This window comes from Mycena indigotica (genome assembly GCF_014461135.1).
Source record: "Mycena indigotica strain 171206Taipei chromosome Unknown Mind.scaff0002, whole genome shotgun sequence".
NCBI lineage: Eukaryota > Fungi > Basidiomycota > Agaricomycetes > Agaricales > Mycenaceae > Mycena > Mycena indigotica.
The window spans coordinates 2,943,081-2,965,437 of NW_023503001.1; the positions used below are offsets into that span (position 1 = coordinate 2,943,081).

The 22,357-nt window shown below is 52.3% G+C and overlaps 7 protein-coding genes across 7 annotated transcripts; 4 read left to right on the plus strand and 3 right to left on the minus strand.

Moving 5' to 3' along the window:
- Positions 1-1,018: 1,018 nt before the first annotated feature.
- On the minus strand, positions 1,019-2,334 carry MIND_00211300 (Aldo-keto reductase; the record flags this gene model as incomplete). Its single annotated transcript, XM_037359007.1, has 9 exons — positions 1,019-1,056; positions 1,105-1,219; positions 1,266-1,379; positions 1,431-1,502; positions 1,550-1,909; positions 1,959-1,976; positions 2,031-2,086; positions 2,139-2,175; positions 2,239-2,334. 9 exons carry the CDS (start codon positions 2,332-2,334, stop codon positions 1,019-1,021), a joined length of 906 nt encoding a protein of 301 aa, XP_037224102.1.
- A 1,106-nt stretch (positions 2,335-3,440) lies between these two features.
- On the plus strand, positions 3,441-3,910 carry MIND_00211400 (uncharacterized protein; the record flags this gene model as incomplete). The annotated part of the gene is made up of 3 exons (XM_037359008.1): positions 3,441-3,596; positions 3,657-3,723; positions 3,777-3,910. The coding sequence occupies 3 exons, from the start codon at positions 3,441-3,443 to the stop codon at positions 3,908-3,910; spliced, it is 357 nt and encodes a 118-aa protein (XP_037224103.1).
- Positions 3,911-3,915: 5 nt separating this feature from the next.
- MIND_00211500 (uncharacterized protein) lies at positions 3,916-5,114 on the plus strand (the record flags this gene model as incomplete). Its single annotated transcript, XM_037359009.1, has 2 exons — positions 3,916-3,961; positions 4,015-5,114. 2 exons carry the CDS (start codon positions 3,916-3,918, stop codon positions 5,112-5,114), a joined length of 1,146 nt encoding a protein of 381 aa, XP_037224104.1.
- Positions 5,115-5,655: 541 nt separating this feature from the next.
- MIND_00211600 (uncharacterized protein) lies at positions 5,656-7,504 on the plus strand (the record flags this gene model as incomplete). The annotated part of the gene is made up of 5 exons (XM_037359010.1): positions 5,656-5,913; positions 5,969-6,150; positions 6,202-6,846; positions 7,000-7,284; positions 7,333-7,504. The coding sequence occupies exons 1-5, from the start codon at positions 5,689-5,691 to the stop codon at positions 7,502-7,504; spliced, it is 1,509 nt and encodes a 502-aa protein (XP_037224105.1). The 5' UTR covers positions 5,656-5,688.
- Positions 7,505-8,177: 673 nt separating this feature from the next.
- Positions 8,178-9,885, minus strand: MIND_00211700 (uncharacterized protein; the record flags this gene model as incomplete). The annotated part of the gene is made up of 5 exons (XM_037359011.1): positions 8,178-8,642; positions 8,689-8,835; positions 8,879-9,139; positions 9,185-9,575; positions 9,632-9,885. 5 exons carry the CDS (start codon positions 9,883-9,885, stop codon positions 8,178-8,180), a joined length of 1,518 nt encoding a protein of 505 aa, XP_037224106.1.
- Positions 9,886-12,077: 2,192 nt separating this feature from the next.
- Positions 12,078-13,619, plus strand: MIND_00211800 (DDE Tnp4 domain-containing protein; the record flags this gene model as incomplete). Its single annotated transcript, XM_037359012.1, has 4 exons — positions 12,078-12,356; positions 13,100-13,122; positions 13,168-13,441; positions 13,500-13,619. 4 exons carry the CDS (start codon positions 12,078-12,080, stop codon positions 13,617-13,619), a joined length of 696 nt encoding a protein of 231 aa, XP_037224107.1.
- A 4,536-nt stretch (positions 13,620-18,155) lies between these two features.
- Positions 18,156-22,215, minus strand: MIND_00211900 (uncharacterized protein; the record flags this gene model as incomplete). The annotated part of the gene is made up of 12 exons (XM_037359013.1): positions 18,156-18,362; positions 18,410-18,571; positions 18,622-18,824; positions 18,873-19,272; positions 19,322-19,677; positions 19,731-20,011; positions 20,076-20,743; positions 20,791-21,057; positions 21,105-21,338; positions 21,398-21,489; positions 21,603-22,124; positions 22,176-22,215. The coding sequence occupies 12 exons, from the start codon at positions 22,213-22,215 to the stop codon at positions 18,156-18,158; spliced, it is 3,432 nt and encodes a 1,143-aa protein (XP_037224108.1).
- Between the last annotated feature and the right edge of the window lie 142 nt (positions 22,216-22,357).

The window sequence follows — 22,357 nt, forward strand, 5'->3', positions numbered from 1 at the left end:
TGAGCTTGCAGTGGCTTCCAAGCCGCAAGGAGGGCGGTTTTCCACCGTCAAAGCGGCATACAACGGCCCAAGGACGTCCGAGGTTATCGATGGAAAGTGTAGTGTGGCTTGATCTGCGCGTATTTTCAGACATGGAGCTCCCCGAGCCCGAGGACAAGAAGGGAGTACAATAATTTCCAACTCTGCACCGAAATCCTCGCTCGATCGCGACGATCCTTACGGGGAGTGTTGAACCATTGATTTGATGTGTATGGTTGAGCAAGGATTAAGGAATCGAATAGGAAGCGTGAGACGCGCACTGAAATGCGGTATATTTGAGATCAGACACCGAGTTAAGAGCGGTGATTGCAACCATCGTCGCAACTCTCTGGGTGAATGGGATGCGCTCCATGCAAATTGTGTCAGCCGCCTTGCGCCCCGGCAAGTTTGTGACAGCGCCTCGGCCAAGAGAGAGGTCGTTTGACTTTCTGAAGTAGTAACTTGAAGTTGGCCGGGGGAAAGGATCACCGGACACCTGGGTCTTCTGCCACCTTCATTATGGAGAGATCCGGACGAGTTCTGCATGATATGTTTTGGGCTAGCGCGATATTTGGACTCTAGCTGAGAACTAGAGAGTGGTTATCGGCTGAATATCGGCAATGAGGTTGTTACCTTGGACCAAATGATGCGCCATCAATGTTAAACTTATCACAATAAGAAAGCTCTGCCAGCAATGCATTGCCGTTCGACTACTACGCGCGCTCCTGGGCGTCGTAGAGAGTGCGTGGGCTAAAAGTTTGTTCGACACCCATCATTATGCGGACCGATTCGTCGGAACATAGGTTTCCGAGAGGTTGGCGCGCTGTAAGTCCATGTTGGAGTCGCAACCAGATATGGAAATCTGGAGCCGGACGTGCAGATAAAAGGCTATTGACGCACGACGATCCCGGTGGCAGTACAAGCTTCGAAATTTAAAAGCCGAATGTAGGCGCAACCTGCATTGATGGCAAAGCATAGAGCTACGTAGCTATGACGAATGCTATGGGCAGCCTGTTGGGTCCCAGTCTGTTACCAGCCCTGCATGATGCTCAGCATGGGAGAGAGACAAAACTGTCGTATTGTCACCTTCATCTAATTGATCTAAATCAAGCATCTCCCCTTCTTCAAGCTCGAAGTCAAAAATGTCGAGGTTCGCGACAATCCGAGTCTTCGAGGAGGACTTGGGAATCGCCACATAGTTCTGTTTTATAGTTGGATTTTCAAACTCGGAGATATCGAAAAATTGCCTTTTGAAGAGAATAGCGCAAGAGAACCTGAGCAGGTTGTTTGTGGTATTTTGTCGCTATTTTCTGGATGACTGGATGGTTGAATCGCAAGCCGCGAACGAGAGGGGCCCATGCCTGAGTTACCAAGTGAGTGTTATGCGATATGGGAATACGAAAAGCACTCACCTCCAAGGCGATATGGTTTTCTTTGCAAATCTTGACAATCTCTGTGCGGGCCATGAAGGGATGGAGGTCGATCTAACTTTATGTCATGAGCGATACGATCCCTAGGCGGGTACACACACCTGGTGGACAGTTGGAATTGCGAGGCCCATATCGAGAATTTCTTTTAGATGGCGGACCCCAAAGGTGCTAACGCCGATACTCCTCAGTTTTCCCTCCTTTTGGGCATCACAAATGGCTCGCCAACACTCTGTTCGAGCGGTTTTGCCACCAATGGGTCCATGTATAAGATAAAGGTCGATGTAACCGAGACCACACTGGTCGAGTGAGAAGTCGATCGCTTTGAGGGTAGCATCGTATCCATCGTTCAATTTGAGCTTTGTCGTATAAAAGATGGCAGAACGAGGGGTGCCTGTCGACTTGCAGAAGTCCAAGATGGCCGTCCCACATTCCTTCTCATTCTCATACCAGGTGGCTGAATCCTTTGCTCGCTATCAGTCCAATTTACGCGCAGTCTATTTCTGAACTCACAATATGGCGATATCCTGCCTGTTTCGAGACTCAATTGGCTATGGCGGCAGTATTTGGAAGACAGATACGCACTTCGAGGGCCCATGTCACGGCATTGTAGGCTTCCATGCCATCCAGCTCGTATGTTCCTGAGAATCGGGGTGGCAAACGGCGACTTGGTTTAGCAACATCGCTCCTCACCGAAGCCAAGCAGTGGAATCCGATTGCCGTCCGACAGCTGTGAATGGTCAGACGGTGTGAATTCACGGGCGGACTTGTGTTAACGGCGGACAAGACTCACTTCGAGAGTTGACTGTGAGCTGAGGACCATGAGGGCAACTTGGAGAAGATGACGGAGTTGTAGAGATTCTCTCTCTAAACAATCCCACGCTGCCATACCTATTGATCGTGGTTGACTCTGACCGTCATCATCTTCCCCGCCCAACGCGACGACCGACTTGTCTTTGAGCTGGAAGTCCCGCGTTCATAAACCGACCTTGGTCAAAACCTTAATTCGGCGTTGCTTCCTGATGTCATTCGCACCTATTGCCGCTTTACCTCACCTAGTACTCTTGCCTTATCGGGCTGCCTCTGGGGTTCTCCCCCGCTATTTTGTCCCACTACACACACAAATCCGATCCTTCCCTACGACGATCGTCACCTTTCTGAATGAAGAAGGAATATCGGCTCACGCAATCCGGTGTTCAATGCCCCTGCCGTCAAGTTTCAAATCCATCCAGCCAGCCCGAAATCGACTGTCCGCCGACGGGACCCTCTGAATACCGCGTCGGGCAGCGATATTTAGAAATAATACTCCCAACGGTTCCGTGGTGTTGGCCACGCGGCTTGTGAGTTTCGTAGAAGAATCAGTCGTTGCTGCAATGTACGGGGTCAAATCGTCGGAATGGCCTATCCAACTGGTGTGATTCGGTTTGAAAAGCTGGCTCTAGCCGCTTCGCTGGTGGGCTTACTTATCAGTCAGGCAACGCCGTGCGTCAGGAACTCTGGTCAAAGTAAACTTTTTAAAGTTGTTGCCGTTGTGTTGACGCGTTTGTCTTCCGCTCTCGTAACACACTGGCAGAAGAGAGTTTTCTACGTCGAGTCTCAGCACTGGTGTGGCTGGATCGTGCGCGTTCTGGGCCAGATGTAGCACCGGTGGCTTTTTGTCGGGGCCGCAGAGAATTTTTCATCCCCGTATGGACTGAAGAGCTATATCGCGTCGTTCACATAGAGATTGAGTTGACCGACCAATGGGATCCTGAGCACAATAAAATGTGTTATCGACAACCTCGGAGAATCGCACCGGTCCGGGAGTGAGAGAAGAAATGACAATATTGAATGAGACGGGATATTCCGAGTGGAATAGTTGTGGAAGATGCCAACGGTAAACTCCTTATAGCACAGAAAACGCGGAGAGTTGCCATCAAGAAGGGATTGTCACTAGCACGTGTTGTGTGACACTCTTCCTTGTCAACAGCTCGCTCGCCCAACAACGCTCGCCACATGTCGTCTGCTTTGCCGCTCAAAGTCACACCCGCTACCCCCGCAAAGATGGCAGACGACCGCGACAATAAGACACCTATCCCACCCGTAAAAACACCGGGAGCCGCAACCATACGGCCGTCCGATATTTCAAGTCCACACGAGCTAACAGCTTTCGTGCGTCCCATTTCTTTCTTACACACCGATACCTAGCACTTATAACTTCTTTTTCTACAGGTTGAGACCCTGCTTGAGCAGTTAGACTCCAAATTTGATGAGATGTCCAGTCAGATCCTCGACCGCAGTTCGTTTTGCGCTACTTCCTCTATGCTTTGTGGTTCATTGAACTTCTTTTAGTGAATCAGATGTCTTCACGCGTCGATGCTCTTGAAGCCTCCATACAAGATATTATCAACGGCGACATTGGCGTTCCTCAATCACCTTCACCAATCCCGAGCCGGAGAAGTACCAGCACCAGCGAGGCATATTAGACCGTATGCATCCCTGCTGCACACAGTTTGTGCATTTTCTTATGGCCTATGGTGTGTTTTTGTCCTTTGCCTCCGAGGACAAAGTTTGAGACCCACCACCACAGCCATCTCCATCTTAAACATCCGCACCAAAGCCCATAAAATGCATGTCCTTCACTCCACATCCCACCCTCTTTGTTCTTCCCCGCAACTATCCAATATGAGCAAACTGATAAAACTCATCCCTCTGCCTACATCTCTCCGACGTCGTTCAGGCGTTCCATCCACCAAATCAAATCGACTTTCGTCCCTTCCTCCTATAACAGTACTTCCCGGCGTTTTGGACATTTCACAAGCCGCCGTAGACGCACTTGGGGAGCTGGAAGAGGACGCCTCTCAATCAGACTTAGCGCCGGAATGGCTAGCTTTTGACGACTCTACGCTCGATTCTCTTAGCTTGACGACAGGGTCTTCGTCTCGGCGACCTTCGAGTTGTACGCTTCCACAGACCCCGTTACCGTCCCGAGCTCCTTCCTGTTCTTGTCGGCGATTACCAGTCCCGCTCCCGATACCACCGATGCCCAAAACACCTTCCCCGCGACCACCAACGCAGGCGAATCAATTTGTCTTGGACTCTGTTAGGGACATGGGTATCCAACCTTCGCTGCACCGAAACCAATCGTATCCGCTTCCCAGACATCAGGAGCTGGACGTTGGTCGCAAAGCCTCTTTCGCTGATAGTCTGGCAAGCTCGGCCGACGAATCACTTATGGAGGCCTTCCCCCTCCCTCCCCAAGCGACATTCACCAAACGAATCTCACCTCAGGCGCTCCTCCGACAAGGGGTCAATAGGCCGAGGGTCTGTGAGGAGACTGGGCCGTTGATCATCGTGAAACGTGATTCGGGAATGAGCTCCGGGCGAAGTAGCGTCGCAACAAATCGCAAATCGGAGAGTACGATGGATGATATCCTCCAATCACTCGACGATGTTTATGCCGCCTTCAAGAATGGTGCTCCTTCTTCATCAGAAGGACTTGCCGACCTTGACATGGCCCTTCCGCCAGTCATTGTCGATATTCGTGGAACTTGGCCGGTCGCGGCGAACACGCGTACGCAAACTGGACCCTACAGTTTCCTCGTTACGCGGGTGCAGAGTCTGCAAAGTTTTGGCACGTTTGCTTCAGGATCGAGGTCGATGCCCGATCTCGTCAACGGGGCTTTCTGAGAAGGTGGGCTGGTGGCGTCGGCGTGGAGGTCTTGTGTTTGCCTGTACTGTACATCTGTCTACTTGACTTGTTTTTTTCCCTATCTTGCACACTCATAATGCATTGAATTACTCGTCGCAAAGTGCTCCGCAGGATGCACGGCCATTCTGATGAGAAGGGCAAACGAGCGCTGGATGGGGCTGTCGGCCGAACTGAAGACGGCTTCGGCGATTGGACTGAGAAGCAGCAGCGTAAAAGAAGCAATGCATTTCCCGCTGAAGATCGCGAGGTACAAGGAGGTGGGTGGACAAAACTAGAACACTTGCTTGTCGAAAATTAACTGCCAGTGCCTTGCCTGATTATCTTCGCGACTTCCTTCTTCTGCATCTGCGTTGCCACGGGGGGTCGCGTTCCCCAGACGGGTGCATTGTGGGACCAAGATGGAGCGCTGACAAGTGTTTCTCTCTCTCTCTCGCTTTCGTGTTACTCGCTATCCTCCGCCGATGCAAGGGGGCGGGCTGAAGAGGGTGTTTGGTGCTCTGTGACTGTGACTGATGCGACCTTGTCCCGACGACGACGACGAGTGGCAGCGCCATGAGCTCCTCGTCGCCTGCCGCCTCCACCGCGTCGTCCGCCAGCTCGGAATACGTGCCGAGCGGTAATGGTGAAGCGTCCCCACACGTGCTCCTGCCTGCCCCCTCTCCCCAAAAGCTTGTTGGCAAGAGTCGGGTGCGTGGCGCTGGAAAAGAAGTGCCTGCGACGAAGGAGGTCCTCCCGGGCACGCTGACGCTGGGGGTGCACAAGCTCAAGGCGAAGCCAGTGGGTTTTTTTTTATTAAAAAAAAATCTTTCATGGGGCTGATGTGGCGTTGCAGCCGTACGTTTATGGCACCGCGCAGGAACTGCTGGCTGCTCTGCGGGCTGTGTGTCTCGGGGACGCGGAGGTCGATTTCAGTGGGTCGTACCCCCTGGCTGAAGAGGATCCGGGCGTGTCGGACAAGCAGCGGGTGCAGATCGTGGTGAACGATGTGTGGCGGGCGACGGGGTACAAGTTCACGTACGTTTTTTTTCCTCTTCTACTTTTTCTTTTTGTTCTGATTTTTCGTAGGATCAAAGACCACCCACCGATGGCGGGCACGAGTGGGCACAAGACGAGACTGTGGTGCGCTCAGGACGCGGGGCGACGGCAGTCCTCGAAGCGGCCCAACGCAGACGCCAAGTCGGGCAATCGACGCAAGTATGCTTGTCGGAGCAGCTTGATGGTCGCGTGTGCCGCCAATGAACCACAAGGGCGGTTGATTACTGTCCGCCTTCATCACCATTTGCGGCACGAGACTTTTGGCGAGGACCCGCCGGATATCGCGACTTTGTTGGCGATGGTGGCGGAGCCAGCGATTGCAACAACGACACCACCCGTTTTTGGCCCATCGCGTGCTTTGGATACCAGACCACCACCTCTTGCCCGAACCCCGAACCCATCTCCTCCCGCTCCCATTTCTGAGACGCGTCCTTCCAGATCACCGCCTCTCGCCCGACCCCCAAACCCACCTCCCACCTTTGGTGCTCCGATTTTCGTTCTACCACCACCCGCATCTCTCTTACCTCACGCACTATTACTCCATCCCCACCGACAGCTATTCCCTCCCCCCATGCGCCCACCCCCAACGCCCGCCGAGTTCCAGCGCCGAATGACAGAGCACGTGCGGCGGCTGCGGGGAGTTTGCGGCGGGGCTCGAGTACCAGATCCAGTTTGGTGATCACCGTATGCTGGAGGTGCTCGAGCGGGACGCGGCGCCGTTTATGCAGCTGATGGACGAGTGCTTGAGAAGGGAGGGACGGACTTGAAATATTTTTACGTGTATTTTGCTTTGCTGGATTTGGTGGTTTGTTTATTGTGTATTTCTAGGGCATTGGATTGGCTTGTGTCTATAGTGTATCTATTATCAATCGCGCAACGTGTGTTGTCGTGGACAGAACTCGCAAAGGATGGCAGAGAAAAAGAAAAGAACGGTCATCTCGGCCTTCGTCATCGATCGATCGCAACCCACTGTCCACGCTGGCCAGCTGTCACTCAATTAGACCTTCCGGCACGCATCTGGGGCGGGGCTGTCGCGGCAAGGGATCCGGGGCACAGGACCGAAACCGCCCCGTCCTCCCCCCTCGGCTGCGCGCTCCCCGGCCGGCCACCTCTGTGCGTCTCCCTCTTCCCCTCCTCTCCCGGCCTGATCACATCTGGCAGATTCGACATTCGACTTTCGACTTTCGACACGGCCACCGCCAACATTTGCATCACGTTCTACGACCCGCCAGAAACCGTCCGTGCAGTCGGTGTTCGCTGGGGACTGGCAGGGCGGTGTCCTGGGAAAACACTCGTCCAGCGTCGGTCGGCGGCGCTTCTCCCTATCACGTAGTTTGCGGGCATAGGCGCATTGCGCGCTTTACTGCTGCACGTTTCGGGCACTCGGCGTGGCTCCGGGATCCCCTGCAAATGTCCGCCACCTCCAACTCGTGTGGAGGCCTCAAAATTGGCCATCAACATCGTCGGCGACGCGTCTCGGGTATGTCCTTTTCCTGCTCTGCCCTTGCTTCACGCGCTTACTCGACACCAGGTTTCGGCCCCTGCGCTCTTGTTATCCATTCGGCACCTGCGATGTTCTGGCATGCTTTTTCCCGGCTTGGTTTCCCACGTGGTTTTACATGCCCGGGTTTTGATGCCGCCAGACGCGCCGGGGATGTCAATGTACTATGTAGTCGGTAGTTGGAATCCAAAAATTGCTTGTTTTGTATCCCTTGTCGCGTGTCTAAGTGTCTGGAATAGCTGCTTCTTTCTTAACAAGTAAGTTTGGCTCTGAACTTTGAGTTCTTTCTTTCGTTCACGTTTGCTTTTTTTGCTTTGGAAGAGGAACGATCACGTGCAACAGTACCAACTTTTCCGAGGCAAGTTTCCGACGCGTTTCCAAAGCACAATCACGATTTTTCTCATTGCAGGTCTACACTATTCGAGATACAAAGCAAGCACGATACAAAGCAAGCACACATACCAAGCAGTTCATTCTTCAGCAAGAGGACAAACACACCATTTCTTCAAACGCGACTACCGGCACTAACATTCAAGTTTTTCTCGCGCTTCGCAAGCGCCGCGACGCCCTGATCGAGCGCGGTGACCTCGAGCCACGTGAGCCCCGCGTGCTTTCTGATTACCGCCGCCCGCGGGTCCTCCTCCTCGTCCTCCTCGTCGGCGCTGGGGCGGTGCCACGGGTCCCAGAACATGCGCTGGAGCGCCTGTCGACGGTCGTTGGGCGCGAACTTGTACAGATGGCGCACGGCGGCGAGGGACGTCAGGTCGTATTCTGCGAAAAGCGCTGTGTGTGCGGAGAGGTCGAGGGAGAGCTGGGAGAGGAAGGCGGTCAGGTCGGGGGAGACTGGGCCCGGCGGTATGGGAGATTCGTTTGCGATTGCGGGTGGGTTTGGGGGCTGAACTGGCGCTGGAGCGGGAGGGGCGGAGACGATTTGATGCTCTTCAAATTCGGTGTTGGTGTTGTTGACAGACTGTGAAGGAATGAGATGTTGAAACTTGACGGTTGGCGAAGCATACCGTAGCAGACACATCCTTTTCTTTCTCTTTCTTCTTCTCATTCACGTTCCGGACGGGTGCATTCGCAGCAGGCACTTCTGGCACTTTTGTCTTTGACAGCAACGGGTTCCGATTAAGAGGCCTTGGAGCCGGGCGCACCGGCGCAGTCTGGTTACAGTTCAGTCAGTTCTTTGTGTCGTATTTTACGCACCTGCAGTTTTTTGCGCGCTTGTTCTAGGTTGAGGGCAGGCTGCATGACGCTTCCGGACGCGCGGGTGCTGGGTCCGTCCAGCTTTTGAGTCGGACCAATGTTGGCAGAACGGACAGCGTTATTTGGCGCATCGATTTCTTCAAGTTCAACATCGTTGTCGACGATGTCCGTCCGAGGCAATGCGGCTTTTCGCGTATTGAATTTCCGGGCGGTTGTCTTCACAGGCTCTGACGTTGCCTCTTTCCTAGTCCTGACTCGTTTCTTGATACTCTTCAGCTCTATTGCCACAGAAGGAAAAGGACTTACGTCTGGCCGCCCAATGAACCTCCTCCGCCCAGGCTTCCGTTTCGCCGGCGTGCGTGCCCGCTTCCTTGTTGCGGTCAGGCTCTGCTTCAGCTCATACTCCTCTTCCTCGCTACTTTCCTCTTCATCGCCCGCGCCATTCCCTTGGTCCCCGCCCACCAATGCCGCCAGCCTCTCGCGATCCACCAGCGCCTCATCCCTGCTCACGTCGTCCGGGTTGAGGCCGAGCTCATTGCGCTGGATACGCCAGAGTGACGCGGTGCTCCCGCGCTTCATGCCGAACACGTCGTCCGCGATGTCGTTCAGCGACCAGTTGTGTTTGTTCCGCAGGATGCGGCACAGTGCGCGGTCCGCGCGGTCCAGCCCCGCGACGAGACGGACGTCTTCCGACACACTGCACAGGTCACGTTACTGCAAAAGAGAGAGGAGGGGGGGAGGAGGAGGACGCACGGAGAGCCGCGGGCGCGGGCGGGTGGGCGGCCGAGGCGGGCGCCGGTCTGCTTTTGCGGCTTGCGGGGCTTGTTAGGGACCGTAGCGTCGGGAACTTCGGGGTGGTCCGTGTTGACATCCGCCGTGGGCTCGGGATCGGGGTCAAGCTCGTCGGCCTCTGCCTCTTGCTCAGGTGCAGACGAAACAGCGCCGACGTCGAGCTGGACGTCCTCCTCTTCCGTCTTTTCCACGTCGAGGACTACCGTTTCCGCCATGAAGGTGAAAACTTGCAGAGTTGGAAGGGGGAGGAAGGAAGAAAGTTTGTGCAAGGCCCCCCGTTTAACTGGACTTGGGCTTGTCCTTGTTTGGCCGCGCACGGGCCAGGCTGGACATTAGCCTTTTCGCGCTAGAAGCGCCGACTGCGGGCGTATAAACTTCAGAGCTTAATTCGGCGGCCTTGAAAGAAGCATGCCATCATTGCCATGCCATCCGCAGCGCTGGCGGTGGAGAACCGGGGAGTGCCGTGGCCATACAACGAGGACGACTTCTCGTGAGTTTCCGCGCCTCTGACAGTAGTAAGTACACCAGCACCTGAGTGCTCGTTAAAACGTACCACGATGCGTATCGTCACACCGTGACCCGGATACAAGTGTGATAGAACAACACACCGGATTTCGCACAATATATCTCGCGGCTTGCGATGTGTGACGACTCACAGGGCTCTGTTGACAATTCTAGGGTGTTTCTACTGGCAGACAAGTCCAAGATGTGGGTGCAGAGTTATTCTGCCTTCCGATTGTTATGTATCTGTACCAACTTGAAAAAATACTATTCCATTCAACTGGATGAATGCAAAACCTTTGTTTTAACCATCATCACCGTCCCGCCGCTCTCTGCCTTGAGCGTTACTCTACGGCACTGGACAACATTCTAATTCTATTGCACTTGAAATACTATTCAACTGGACTTGTCAAACCCTGGCTTCAAAAACCATTTTTCTTTGCCCTTTAAACCTTTTATTTTGGCCCTGGTTGATAAGATAAGACAAGGAGGAGATAAGATGGACAATAAGATGCGTGGAGTTGGACATGAGGCAAACAGCACGTAAAGGCATGGCTAAAGTATGATGTCATTGCCTCTCGTACTAGGCATGGTAAACATATGGTAGTAGTGTATATAAGTAGAGTAGATTTCTGTGGAACTTATATAGCATTCAAAAGCATCCCAGTACACAATCAAATATATACTAAGATTCTCCTCACCCCGAAGGGATCATCAAAGCCGATCCAATCGTCTCCCAAAAGCCAAAGTTAGGGTACGAGGCAAAATAAACAAAACCCCGCTCGACATATCCACCACCAGGAAATGCACAACTGCACTTACGCCGGTTCGCCTTTGCAGCTTGCTGGTCACGTCGTGTGGGGTTGGGAAGCTCTCTAGGTAGCAGGCTACCCCGTCATCAGGACCTTCCGACCCACTAAAACCTGGAGCTCCGCAACGGGCTTGGTCCAATCCGCCGGGAGTGTGTCTGAGTTTAAAATTAACCCCCGCCATGTGTTCAACATGAGTGAGGGGGCCAGGGCCTTCTTCCCCCATTTTTGTTTGTTTGTCAGCTGACGGTCAAACTCGAGGTGCAGGTCAAGTTGCCTGTACCATTGGTTATGGATTTCCCTCTTGCTCACAGGATCTAGGCCATCTCTCTGGATGCGGTGTTCCAGACGTAGCTGCCATATTAGGTACGCTGACTCTGACACCACAATTCAGAATAGACGTGTCAGCGATTTGTTGACTTTACCGTTCGTGTTATATTTCTTGACTGCGCCACAAGCCAGGATCTCCCCAAATGTCACCCTCGTGATGCTCCCTGTCCTCTTCTACCAGAGCGCCGACGCCAGGTCCCAGATATCATGCTGCCCAGTCGTTGGGCACTCAGTGAGGATATGTTGCATGGTTTCTTTGGTATGGCATGACAGGCACATCTCCCGCGTGCTATACCTGGGGATGTGCCTCCAGTACTTGCCGACTTTGTACCCATTGTGTAAGATCATCCACATAAAGTAGCGGATGTTGCGGCTGAAGACCTGGTTCCTTGTACCTTTCCAGATTAGCCTCGCCGTTGGCAGGTTACCTTTTGCGTCAGCCGCCGCCTCGCAGGCCATCTTCATGTTGGCTGTGGTGTCTGGGCGGCTGAGTTTCCTTTTGTATGCAGGCAGCGCTTGTTTCCTCTGCCTCATAAGAGTCCGTTCGACAACAATCGCTGCCAGCGGTTGCTAAGATAAAAGATGTATTTTGCGAGATAATTGATTGTCCGAGGTCTTCCGGAGTTTGACCCGACGTGAGATTAAAGATGATCAGAGTGAGATTGAATGTGATAACAGGAAGATTAGGGCCGATAACGATGAGATGTAGCCCGATAACGATGAATCCAGGCCTGGTAGAGAGTATTCTTCACTCTACTCCTCCCTCCATGTCCACGATAATTCGGGACATTATTATTTCCCAGCTGCAGCAACTCCAGGGTGTAGCAGCAGTTGTCATACAGCTGGTAGCTTTCACACTCACTCTTTACAGCAGCAATGCCTATTGGGCACAGCCTTACCACACGTCTCAAATGACTGGGCGAGACTGGGTACATGAGCTAATGGCTGGCCACCCTGAACGCATCTATAATGAGCTTGGGGTACATCTTCATGTCTTTGCTGGCCTGTTGATTGAGTTTGCGGGGCATGGGTTATTCAGACTCCAGGTTTGTCTCTCTTGAAGAGCAACTGGCTATATTCCTCTATATTTGCCGGACTGGTCTCGCCTGTCGACACGTTGGTGAACGTTTTCAAAGATCAAATGGAACTATAACAAGGTTTGTGGTAGCTTTTGCACAATGCTTCTAGCTTATTACTTATCTAGATACTTCCGAACTATTCTCACTGCATTCTCCGAAGGAGTATTCTACAACAAATGGGTAACCTTACCCACAGCTGCTGATGCTCCCGCCAAGTATTTATTAAAGCACGAGGGCAAGCTATGGCCATACTTCCGCAACTGTCTTGGTGCTCTCGATGGTTCACACATTGCATGCACTTCTTCAGAAGCCGATCGTGCCAATACACGCAACCGGAAGGGCTTCCTATCTCAAAATGTCCTGGCCGTCTGCAGCTTCTCTTTACGGTTCATATATATTTTATCGGGCTGGGAAGGCTCTGTTTCCGATGCGTCCCTCTATTCCGATGCACGTCTTCATGACTTCCCAATTCCGGATGGCTTCTACTATCTTGGTGATGCTGGATTTGCCCTAACCGCAAAACTGATTGTACCTTTCCGCAACACTCGCTACCATTTATGGGAATTGTAAGGGGAGCATGTGATGTGACAGCTGTGACTGATCACGTGACTGGTCCGTGCGCAGATAGCCCTGTACTTAAGTAGTTGGCTGTGGGGCTGTTCCCCCGGCTTTGGTATCAACTAGGCACCTGGACCCTCATCCCCTGACAGGAATGGGCTATGGGAAATCAACGGTATATTGAGCAATTACCATTGTTCCTACTCATTGATACACATAGACCACAAAACCGGGAGGAGTTGTTCAATCTTCGACATGCTCAAGCCCGTAATATCATTGAACGGATTTTTGGCGTGATTAAGAAACGCTGGCGAATTCTTACTATTCCACCAGCATACCGGATGAGCCTACAGGCCCGTATACCTCCTGCTCTGGCTGCGCTTCACAACTTCATTATCGAGACTGATCTGGAAGACCGTCTTGATCCAACTGTCCGGGATGACCCCAGTCCTGGATATGATCCGCGTGCTGATATTGGTGTCTGCAGCAAACCGGTATGACGAAGAAGAATCAGAGGAAGGACGTGTGTTGAGGGACAGAATTGCGGATGAGATGTGGGAGCAGTATGAGCAATACATGGACCTTGATGAATCAGAGGACGAGACAGAAATCGGTGAGCCTGATGAAGAGGGCTACCAGTCTGCAATGAACGATGAAGAAGATGACAATTGAAACTAATTATGATTACGGTCACTGCTATAGTACTTAAATATTAAGAGCTTTCTTAACCCACTTTTTGCGCATCACTTCATTGTCCGCCCACGCCAAGTACCGGTCAGCCTTTTTAACATCGTCAAACACCTCATCCAAGTCCAATCGCTCATCTTCCGTCAACCACTCCTCCTTCTTAGCCAGTTCCAGTGCGTTATGACGTCGCTCTGGACTTGCTTGCGAGGCCAGACGGTTAAGGGAGTCACAAAGCCGTCCTGACTGCTCAGAATAGCTCTTGGTAAAGTCACCGAAGACGGTTGTAAACCCTTCGATGGCAGCGCCCGAGCGTGTGTGTTTATGAACTGTTGATGGTGGAGCGCTGGTAGAGTCGCTTTTACGCTTCTTAGGACGTGGAGCAGGCGTGGTAGGGGGTGTTTTATCGTCAGTGAGGTCAATGGACTCATTCTCCTTATTGTCATGGTCGTAGAACAAATCGTCATTGTTCTGGTGCGCAAAGTCCTGTTCCATCTTCTTTTCGTCCCATTCAGCAGAGGATTCACGCTTGTTTGGTGAAGAGAGAGAGTCGAAACTAGGTTTGGGGGAAAGGAGTGGTTGGTTGGCATCATCGAGTCGGAGTGGGGCAGGAGTCCCAAGGCCGAGCTGTCCAGTCCGGGGACGAAAGACGCTGTCACCCTTTCGCTTTTGCGGGGTCTAAGCGGGCAACAACATCATAGACTGCCCAGCCTGCATTCCGGAAGGGCTCGCAGTTAGGACGGCTGCGAACATCCTCCTCGAATAGCGCTATCTCCTCTGGTGTGATTGGATTGACACCGAGAATATCGTCCCACTTGCCACCAGAACGTGTCTTGAGCCACTGAACAGCCTTGTAGATAGCCATGAGCTGTAATATGAAGTTAGAAGGCGTTAGAAAGTAGTGTATGACGCACCTCGGCCAATTTATCCTTCAGTGTGCCCCATTTCTTTGTCCCTCCGACCAGAATTCTCTCGTTGAGGTAGTCGGCAGCATGCCTAAAGACCTGAGGCTTGTACTTGTTGCCATCGCCGGAAGCATAGGGCTCGAGAGCTTTAACCAAGTGCACGATGCACGCAATCATATAGACAGCTTTGGTCTTCGGAGAAATGGTGCTGGCATCGAGATATGGGCCATGGTGGGTGATGGTAATATGGTTATAGTGGCGGTAGCCTATGCCGGGCTTCTTGGGCGCCATAGCCCATCGCTGACCCGTCGAAAACGCGAAGGAAAGCAAAGAAAAGACGCCAATTGCTGCCAATCAATTGTCTGACACAGAATTTGATAGCTATTATCTCGCAAAATACATCTTTTATCTTAGCAACCGCTGGCAGCGGTTGTTGTCGAACGGACTCTAATCTTGCATATCTTGGACTGTTGTCAAGTGCCGTGCAGAACAGAGGGGGTTTCTACTATAGCTAACAAGCCAGTAGCTGCCTGACACAAAAGAACACAAGACCAACCGGACCGGAGCGGACAAGGTCCGCGAGTGGAGTGAAGTCCGGTTGAAGGACAAGAGAAGAGAGGAGAGTTGTCAGAGTTGTTCCGCACAGAGGAGGAGTGCAAGTAACGTTTATAATCAAGCTAAAGTACCGTAGCTACTTTAGCTGCTTAAATACTACGAGTAAGTAGAAAGGGAAGACCATAAGTAAGTACAAGGTACGGAGTGCATATGGAAAGTAACAAGCATAAGGACATACAGAGATATAAGTAACAAGGCGAAAGACATACAGAGTACAAGGTCGCCGGAGCGACCAGATCGGATTGGGCCGGAGCCCGGCGGACCCGCGGCTCTTGACGGATGCACGGATATGACAACTGTGTCATCGCCGTTAGCTGCGCGCCCCGGGAGTTGTAGGTCCGCTGGGACTGTGGTGTCAAACTGGTCGCTTGCGTCAGGCTTTGCTGCCCCCTCGTTCGCTAGCACATCCGCTCCTTCGTTGCTAGTGTTGCCCGAGTGGCCCTTTACCCATTCAAAGGTTGTTGGCGCCGTTCGCTGACGCAGACGCGCTACTGCAAGCTTGAATAGCTTGCCATTCTCTGTTAATCAGAAGTCCTCGCTTTCCCAGCACGGCAGATGCTTCGTAAGCCCGTCGATCGTCGTCTTTGAGTCGCTGAATATTTTCAATGGTACATCTGTCGGGTTGTCTTCGACTGCCGCGATTACTGCTAGTAGTTCACCTACTTGATTCGTCTGCTTGAGGTCTGGCAGGACCCTTATGGCCCTGTTGCGGGCGTCACCTGCGCTGTAGAAGACTCCTGCTCCCGCCCGCGCGTTCGTCTGTCCATTGTTCACCGCTGAGCTGTCCGTGTAAGCAACTACCACTTCCTCGTCGGGTTCTACCTCCCCGTCTAGGTGCAGTGGGTTGTGTGTGCCTCATTCGCCACCGCAGAAGATGCGGAACACATCCTCCAGCTTTTTAGTGTGTGCCGGTAGGGGGGTGGAAGACCTCTTCTTTTGAGTTCAGATGGTTGGGTTCCCGTAGATCGTTAGGAAGCGGGTTGTCCCCTGGGTGATCCTTAAGTGGGTTCCATTTGTCTGGGAGTGTATTGAGCAGGTTGTGGGCCTTCGCAAAGCACTTGTGAGGTGACACACACCTGTCGTATTCGGTCCTTGTTGCAGTGCATCCAGCGCATCTGCAGTTTCGACGCGGCCTGTGTTGGGGGGTCTTCGAGGCGGCGCGCCAGAATTTCTGTTTTCGCTGACTGTTATTACTCGGTGGTTTTCTCTTAGGCATTTTGCCTCCATACCATTGTTGAATATACTGCGGTTAGTTGTTCTAGATTTTATGTGAAACCAAATTGGTAGTTGCCGTTGAACCTCACGCTTGAAGCACAGTCCTTCTAGCCTGACATCGTAGTTGATGGCTGCCTTCATCATCTTTGCGACATCTTTCGGGAGGGGGTTAGTGTGAGAGCCGGAGTCCCAGGACTGCAAGAAGACATGGAGGCGCATCTCTTTGTCAACAACGCCACGGTCCTCGCCCAGGATGTTCGGGGCATTAAGTTCATCTGCTGCAAATGCCCAGAGCGGGCGGTCATGTCCGGTTTTCAAGTACGATTTGAGCCACATGACCGTGATCACTTCGTTTCGCGCCACCACATGCAGCAGGTTTCTGCCCCCTTCCTCCATCGGGGCGTAGATCGTCTCGGCGTTTATTGTGCGTGACTTCTTCCTGGCCCACAGAAAGTCTCTGACCCGCCTTTCCAGTTTCTTTTCGACCTCTTCTGGCATGCCTTGGACCTTCGTCAGGTATTGTGTCATGCCGCCAACAACCATCAGCACTATAAGTCTCCTTCCTTCCATCGTCGGGTGGCCGAGCTCCCACTGTTTGAGTGCGTCATCAACCTTCTCAAGTGTTCTTGTCCAGACTGATATCTGTTGTAGGTCATTTCCTACCCACGCGCCAAGGGTTCTTATCGGTTCCTTTTCCAGCACTATCTTATGGTCTGTGGGGATCTTTGTACCGTCCACTCCATTCAGGCATCTTGTCTCTCTCAGGCGTTCCCTCTTTTCGTGCTTTCCGATGGGTATGATTTCCGTCTTTGTTTTGTTGAATTTTGCGCCTGACGCGAGACACTATTCGTCAAGTATCTCAATTAGGTCCCCGTAGTCGTCCCTGCTGGACAAGTAGACGAGTGTATCATCTGCAAACAGGGATGCAATTATCTTCTGCTCTAGTCCCTGTATTTTAATTCCTTCTAGGTCAGATTGGCGGAGTGCCTCCGCCAGTGGTTCGATGGCCAAGTCGAAGAGGAGGCAGGACAGCGGGTCTCCCTGATAGACTCCCCGCCCCACTCTGTACACCGCCAAAGGGCTGTCATCCAGTGACAGGCTGTCGCTATCAGATGGGTCCAGCAGAACACGTAGCTGGGATCTGCCGGCCCACAGATCCCTGCTATCTGGGGACATCAGCCGGAGGCTAGCTCAACAACCAGCCTGATACCAGCTGGATAGGATAGCACCAACATGTATTTATGACAGCTGCTCCTAATCTTAACTATTAGTATTGGTACTCTTCATCGCTTGTCTCATAATCCTTTGCATCGTTTTCCGACATCTGATCGCTGTCCGATACTTCCTCAGAATCACTCGAAGCTTCCTCCGCTGCCAGCGCCTTCACCGTTTTCGTTATCATTCGCTTAGTTCGTCCTGCTGCCAAACTTGCGTTTCCTGAAATTGCCACGGAGACTGCGATGGGGATGGTGTTAGGTGCCTTCAGCTTTTTCTTCTTAGGAGCAGTCTTGCGAACGCGCTTGCGTGCTGGTGCTGACTCAGCATCGGAGTTGTTGTCCTCGACTCGAGGGCGCTTAGCCCGCTGCATGGTGGTTCTCGCTGTGTCTGACTTGGGATTGCCAACTCCGTCGCGAGATTCACGGCCAGACGCCTGGTGTGATCCCGTTGCGACATTGCCCACTGCCGGGGTAACTGCTCCTTTCACTCCCTTCGCGGTACTCCGATTCCGAAGCTGGGTCGCAAACTTGATGTGTTTTGCCGAACGGTCTTCGAAGAGCGGAATTGGCGCCTAGAGATTTCGGGGAAGAGTCGCGCGAAGGAGGTGGGCATTATGGAAAGAATGGAGGTTGATGATATAGCGTTCGAGTTCTTTATGTACAATGAAATGTTCGGTCTTTTCAGATGCAACACGTTCTTGAATAATAGCACGGGAACCGGTGGCGGCACATTGGGCCGCACGACAGTCATGTTGCGCATTAAAATTGAAGCTAACATCCTAGAGTAATGACTGTTTAAGTGGAATAACAGTTGAAGAGTCCATACCTTGGTTGAAATGATGAAAAGTAGTGTTTCACCATTGGGGCGAATCAACGCCGGCATCCCATATACCGGATCGCGGACCGCCGATGTCTGGAAGCGCTCCAAACCTGCAAGGTTGGCCTCGGTACCCTTTAGGATTTCCACAACATGGGCAGGAACTACAGTCTAATTGTTGTTAGGACGCTGAATGACACTGTTGTCAAGAAAATACTGACGTGAGTTGATAGCCATGAAGCGAAAACCCAAGACCCGACACGACATTCGTCCTGCGATTGGCAAATGAAGGATTTTCCGGAGTCCCATCCCGAGTTTGAGATATAGTCACGATAGTTTGTTGCTGTTGCTGCTGTCGTCGCGCTTAATTGACGCAATATACGCTCATCTTCAGCTCGTCCGAGCGGGGTCAATTTGACAACGCCTGCAAGCGACTATTAGAAGGGGCCACAAAAAGATGCAAGCATTATACCAATATCCGCGCTTTTTTGTGGTGTCCAGCCCAAGAGTTTCTGCAGGATGGGGTGCTTCTCCAAGTAATGTTGAACACCGGTACCCGCTCGGACCCATTTCTGTTTGCCTTCTGCTGCCCAAAGTCCACCAGTTAGTCGATGTTTGAGCCCTTCCTGGTCTCCCAGCTGAAGAGCAATGTCGCGACTTGGTGCCAGATGGTTTGATAGTACTGAGCAATAGCGGAAAATGGCGTTGAAACTCTCAAATAGCTCCGTCGCAAGGCCAATGAGTGGTCCGAACTCCGTTGCGTCGTCAGCAGCATGTGCAAGCAGGTGGTATTTGATTTTCGTTACGATTTTGGAAGGATCGATGACAGCGACAGCATCAAGCAGGTTTGCGACAGCTATTTCGAGGTCGGTCTAGAGTGCAAGTGAGAATGCAGGAGATATGATAGCAGAGCGGACATACACAATACTGAGTAATATCATGAATTTCAGGGACCCAAAGTAAAGCAGAGAGCTCGCCCAATGCCCGCCATGCAGCGAGATGGTTATCCGAGACCAGATCGTGCACGTGGAATACTCCCGTCTGAACAACAGTCTTGAGTTGTTTTCCGATTAGAGAATTGGCATATTGCATGATGTACTTGGCACGAATGGCATGAATAGAAAGCCCGCTTGTCTCGGTTGCTTGTAAGCGCTGCGAATACGTTGTCTTCTCCTTGTCGGACCAGCCTGTGTGCGAGATATGCCACACGTACTTGACTGCACCAAGTAGAATGGTATGCAGGAGTTCGATGGGGGTATCGCGTGTAGGATCAAGCGCTACGGGTCTGCCTCAGTACTAGTCCGTAGTAACCCAATTAGTAAATCCATACCTGTTGTTCGCAGGAAAGCACTGTAAAGCTTCTCGTCATTCTCATCCACCCACTTCATAAGCTCTGCTTTGATGTTTGCTGCTGATCGTTCGGGGTCGGCAACACTCAGTTGCGCAAAACGGGCTTCAAGACCTATGATCCATTGCTGTGTATATGCATCTTTCACGCCCGTGTTCTGCTGGATCTTCTGGAGCTTGTCCATTGTTGTCCCACCACAGACATGCCGGACTTGGAGCCGCAACTCGTTGAGGACATATTCTTTCGGTTCGCGGAACACCAGGCTGTGGTTATTAGCTTATTATATGCCAATAAAACGGAAAGCCAACCTTGAATAGCTCTTCATACCCAACATTCGAGTGCTTGTGGGCTTTCGGACCGCCGACCTTGCATTTTCGACAGAAGTAGTTGGCTTGGCCACCCATATGAGACGACACCTCGCTCTGCATCGGGTTGTCGGAAGGACCAGCGTTACAGTAGACACAGATCTTTGTCGTGACTCCTGCTTCGTCTTGGACAGTAAGTGGTTGAGTGTGCGTGGCTCTAAAATCATCAGAAGGAATACCGAAACTATTTGGAGGGGCGCACTCGATGGCGGTCTTGAATTCACGATATTGCTCAGATATGGATGCGTTGGGGGAGGTTGATACAAAATGTACATGATACTCTTGCTGGAGAAGTTTCCGGGGAAGATTCCGATGTGTCATGTACACGTTCCAATGTTTGTTCCAGGATTTGGAACGGTTACCTGACACATCGTCACCAAAATAGTCGACAAAGCTAGTGTACATCGGACAGCCAGCTGCAATGGCACGTTTACGATTGGGCATTCTCGTAGGGTGTTCTTTCGAGAATGTCGCCACTGCTGTCATGAATACCAGAAGCATTAATAGCAAATAACGCTCACCACTCCATTGCAGCACTGCTCCAATATCGAGAAGGTCCAGATAGTTTTCCTTCATCTCCGCTGCTGCAACCAGAGACGTCTTCGAATCATCAATTTCTGCTTCACCAGCCTGCTGGAAGTGAGCCTGAGTTGCGGGAAAAGATGATGATTTCGCACCATGTCAATTTTGACACTGTAACAATCTGCGCAAACAGCGGAGTTGACGGTGACCCAGTGTATAGGAACAACGAACTGGCCGTCCTGAAGGCGGCAGAGTTCATTGACATAGAAATGTGCATTGCCCGCGTCGTACATCGGACTCAGCGCATCAAGGTCCATATTTTTCCTCCATTTTTGCGCATGCCAGATCTCGCGAATGATGCCGTCGGTAGGAATTTCTGGATAGATGCGAATGTGTTTCCGAATTTCAGGATTTGCCCAATCCTGAATGGTCAGAAGAATGTCTTCGAGAGAGGACGAGGAGGACTCACATGTGCGATAAGTGCGCAAGGATCATTCATGAAAAAAACATTGCCCAGCGGCGACAGGCAAGGGAGGGTGGGGATACCAGATTTGGCGCGAATTTCCTTCTGAACACGGTTGAGGCCTTCGAGAGAAGGAACATCTTGAGCCCCCGTTTCGCGCATGATCCACAGGATAACGCGCATGAGAGATTTCAAAACCCGAAGTTGCGGCAGGTTGTCGAGAATATCGAGAAGGAACATCTGCACCATGTTCAATTCAGAAAAAAAGCAGGGCATCTCGAAAAGGGTAGAAAACACACCGTTTTATTTGGATATGGAAAATATCCAACCGTTGGCGTGGTTCTCTGGGTGCCAGCAGTTTGAATGTCCTCCTCGGTGGTCCCAGCGACACCTGTAAGGCGAATTAGCTGAGGGAAGAAGGGGTGAGCGAAACAGACATCGACAGCAGAATCAAGTCCGTGTGTCACATGTCTGCTGTCATCCCACGTTGACGACAACACTCACCCGCGTTGGCCAGTAACTCAGCGAGGAAATCCTCCTCCTCGTCGTGTTCGTTCAGCGCGTCCTCCACCATTCCATTCCCGAACCCCAACCGTTGCGCCACTCCCTCGGGGTCCCACAGACCAAAAAGCTCCGCCTGCTGATCCAGGCGGCTGTGAGCCGCTTGACCATCTTCTGCTGTGTCCAGCCCCGCACTGAAGGCTGCCCCATCCGCCTCATACGCGCGCCACATCTCAGCCTCCGCCATACTCGGCACACCAGCGACACGCTGCATTGGGACTGGGGCAAGGATAGGCTGGGGTGTTTGTCGTAGCGCCAGTCGGGTGCAAGCAGCCAGTTGGCGCTCCAACTCCAGGTCCCTCAGTCGCTGCTGGCCGGCGCTGACGATTGCCAACGCGCTCTGGTGGTCTGTCGAATCTTCGTGCTTGGTGCTCCTCCGCGCTATCCACATGTGCCGTTCTGGGGGGTTTCCGGTGGAGCAAGCTCGACACAAGACTCGCTCATCTTCGCGGCGTGTTATCCAAACTGCGACTGGTGAGTGTCCTGTGTGTTCCCGTTGCCGCTACTGATTCGCACCGTCTTCATTTAGCCCCGCACCACTTCCTTGGGCAGGCATGGGCGGTTCACAAAGTGCGAAGTTAGACGCCCCTTTCCGCACCACTCCCAGCCCTGATCCACATCCCCTTTCGCCTCCCCTTCAGCTCTTCTTCAGCTTTCCAAACCCTCCCTGTTACCTGTCCACCACATGTCTACTGTCC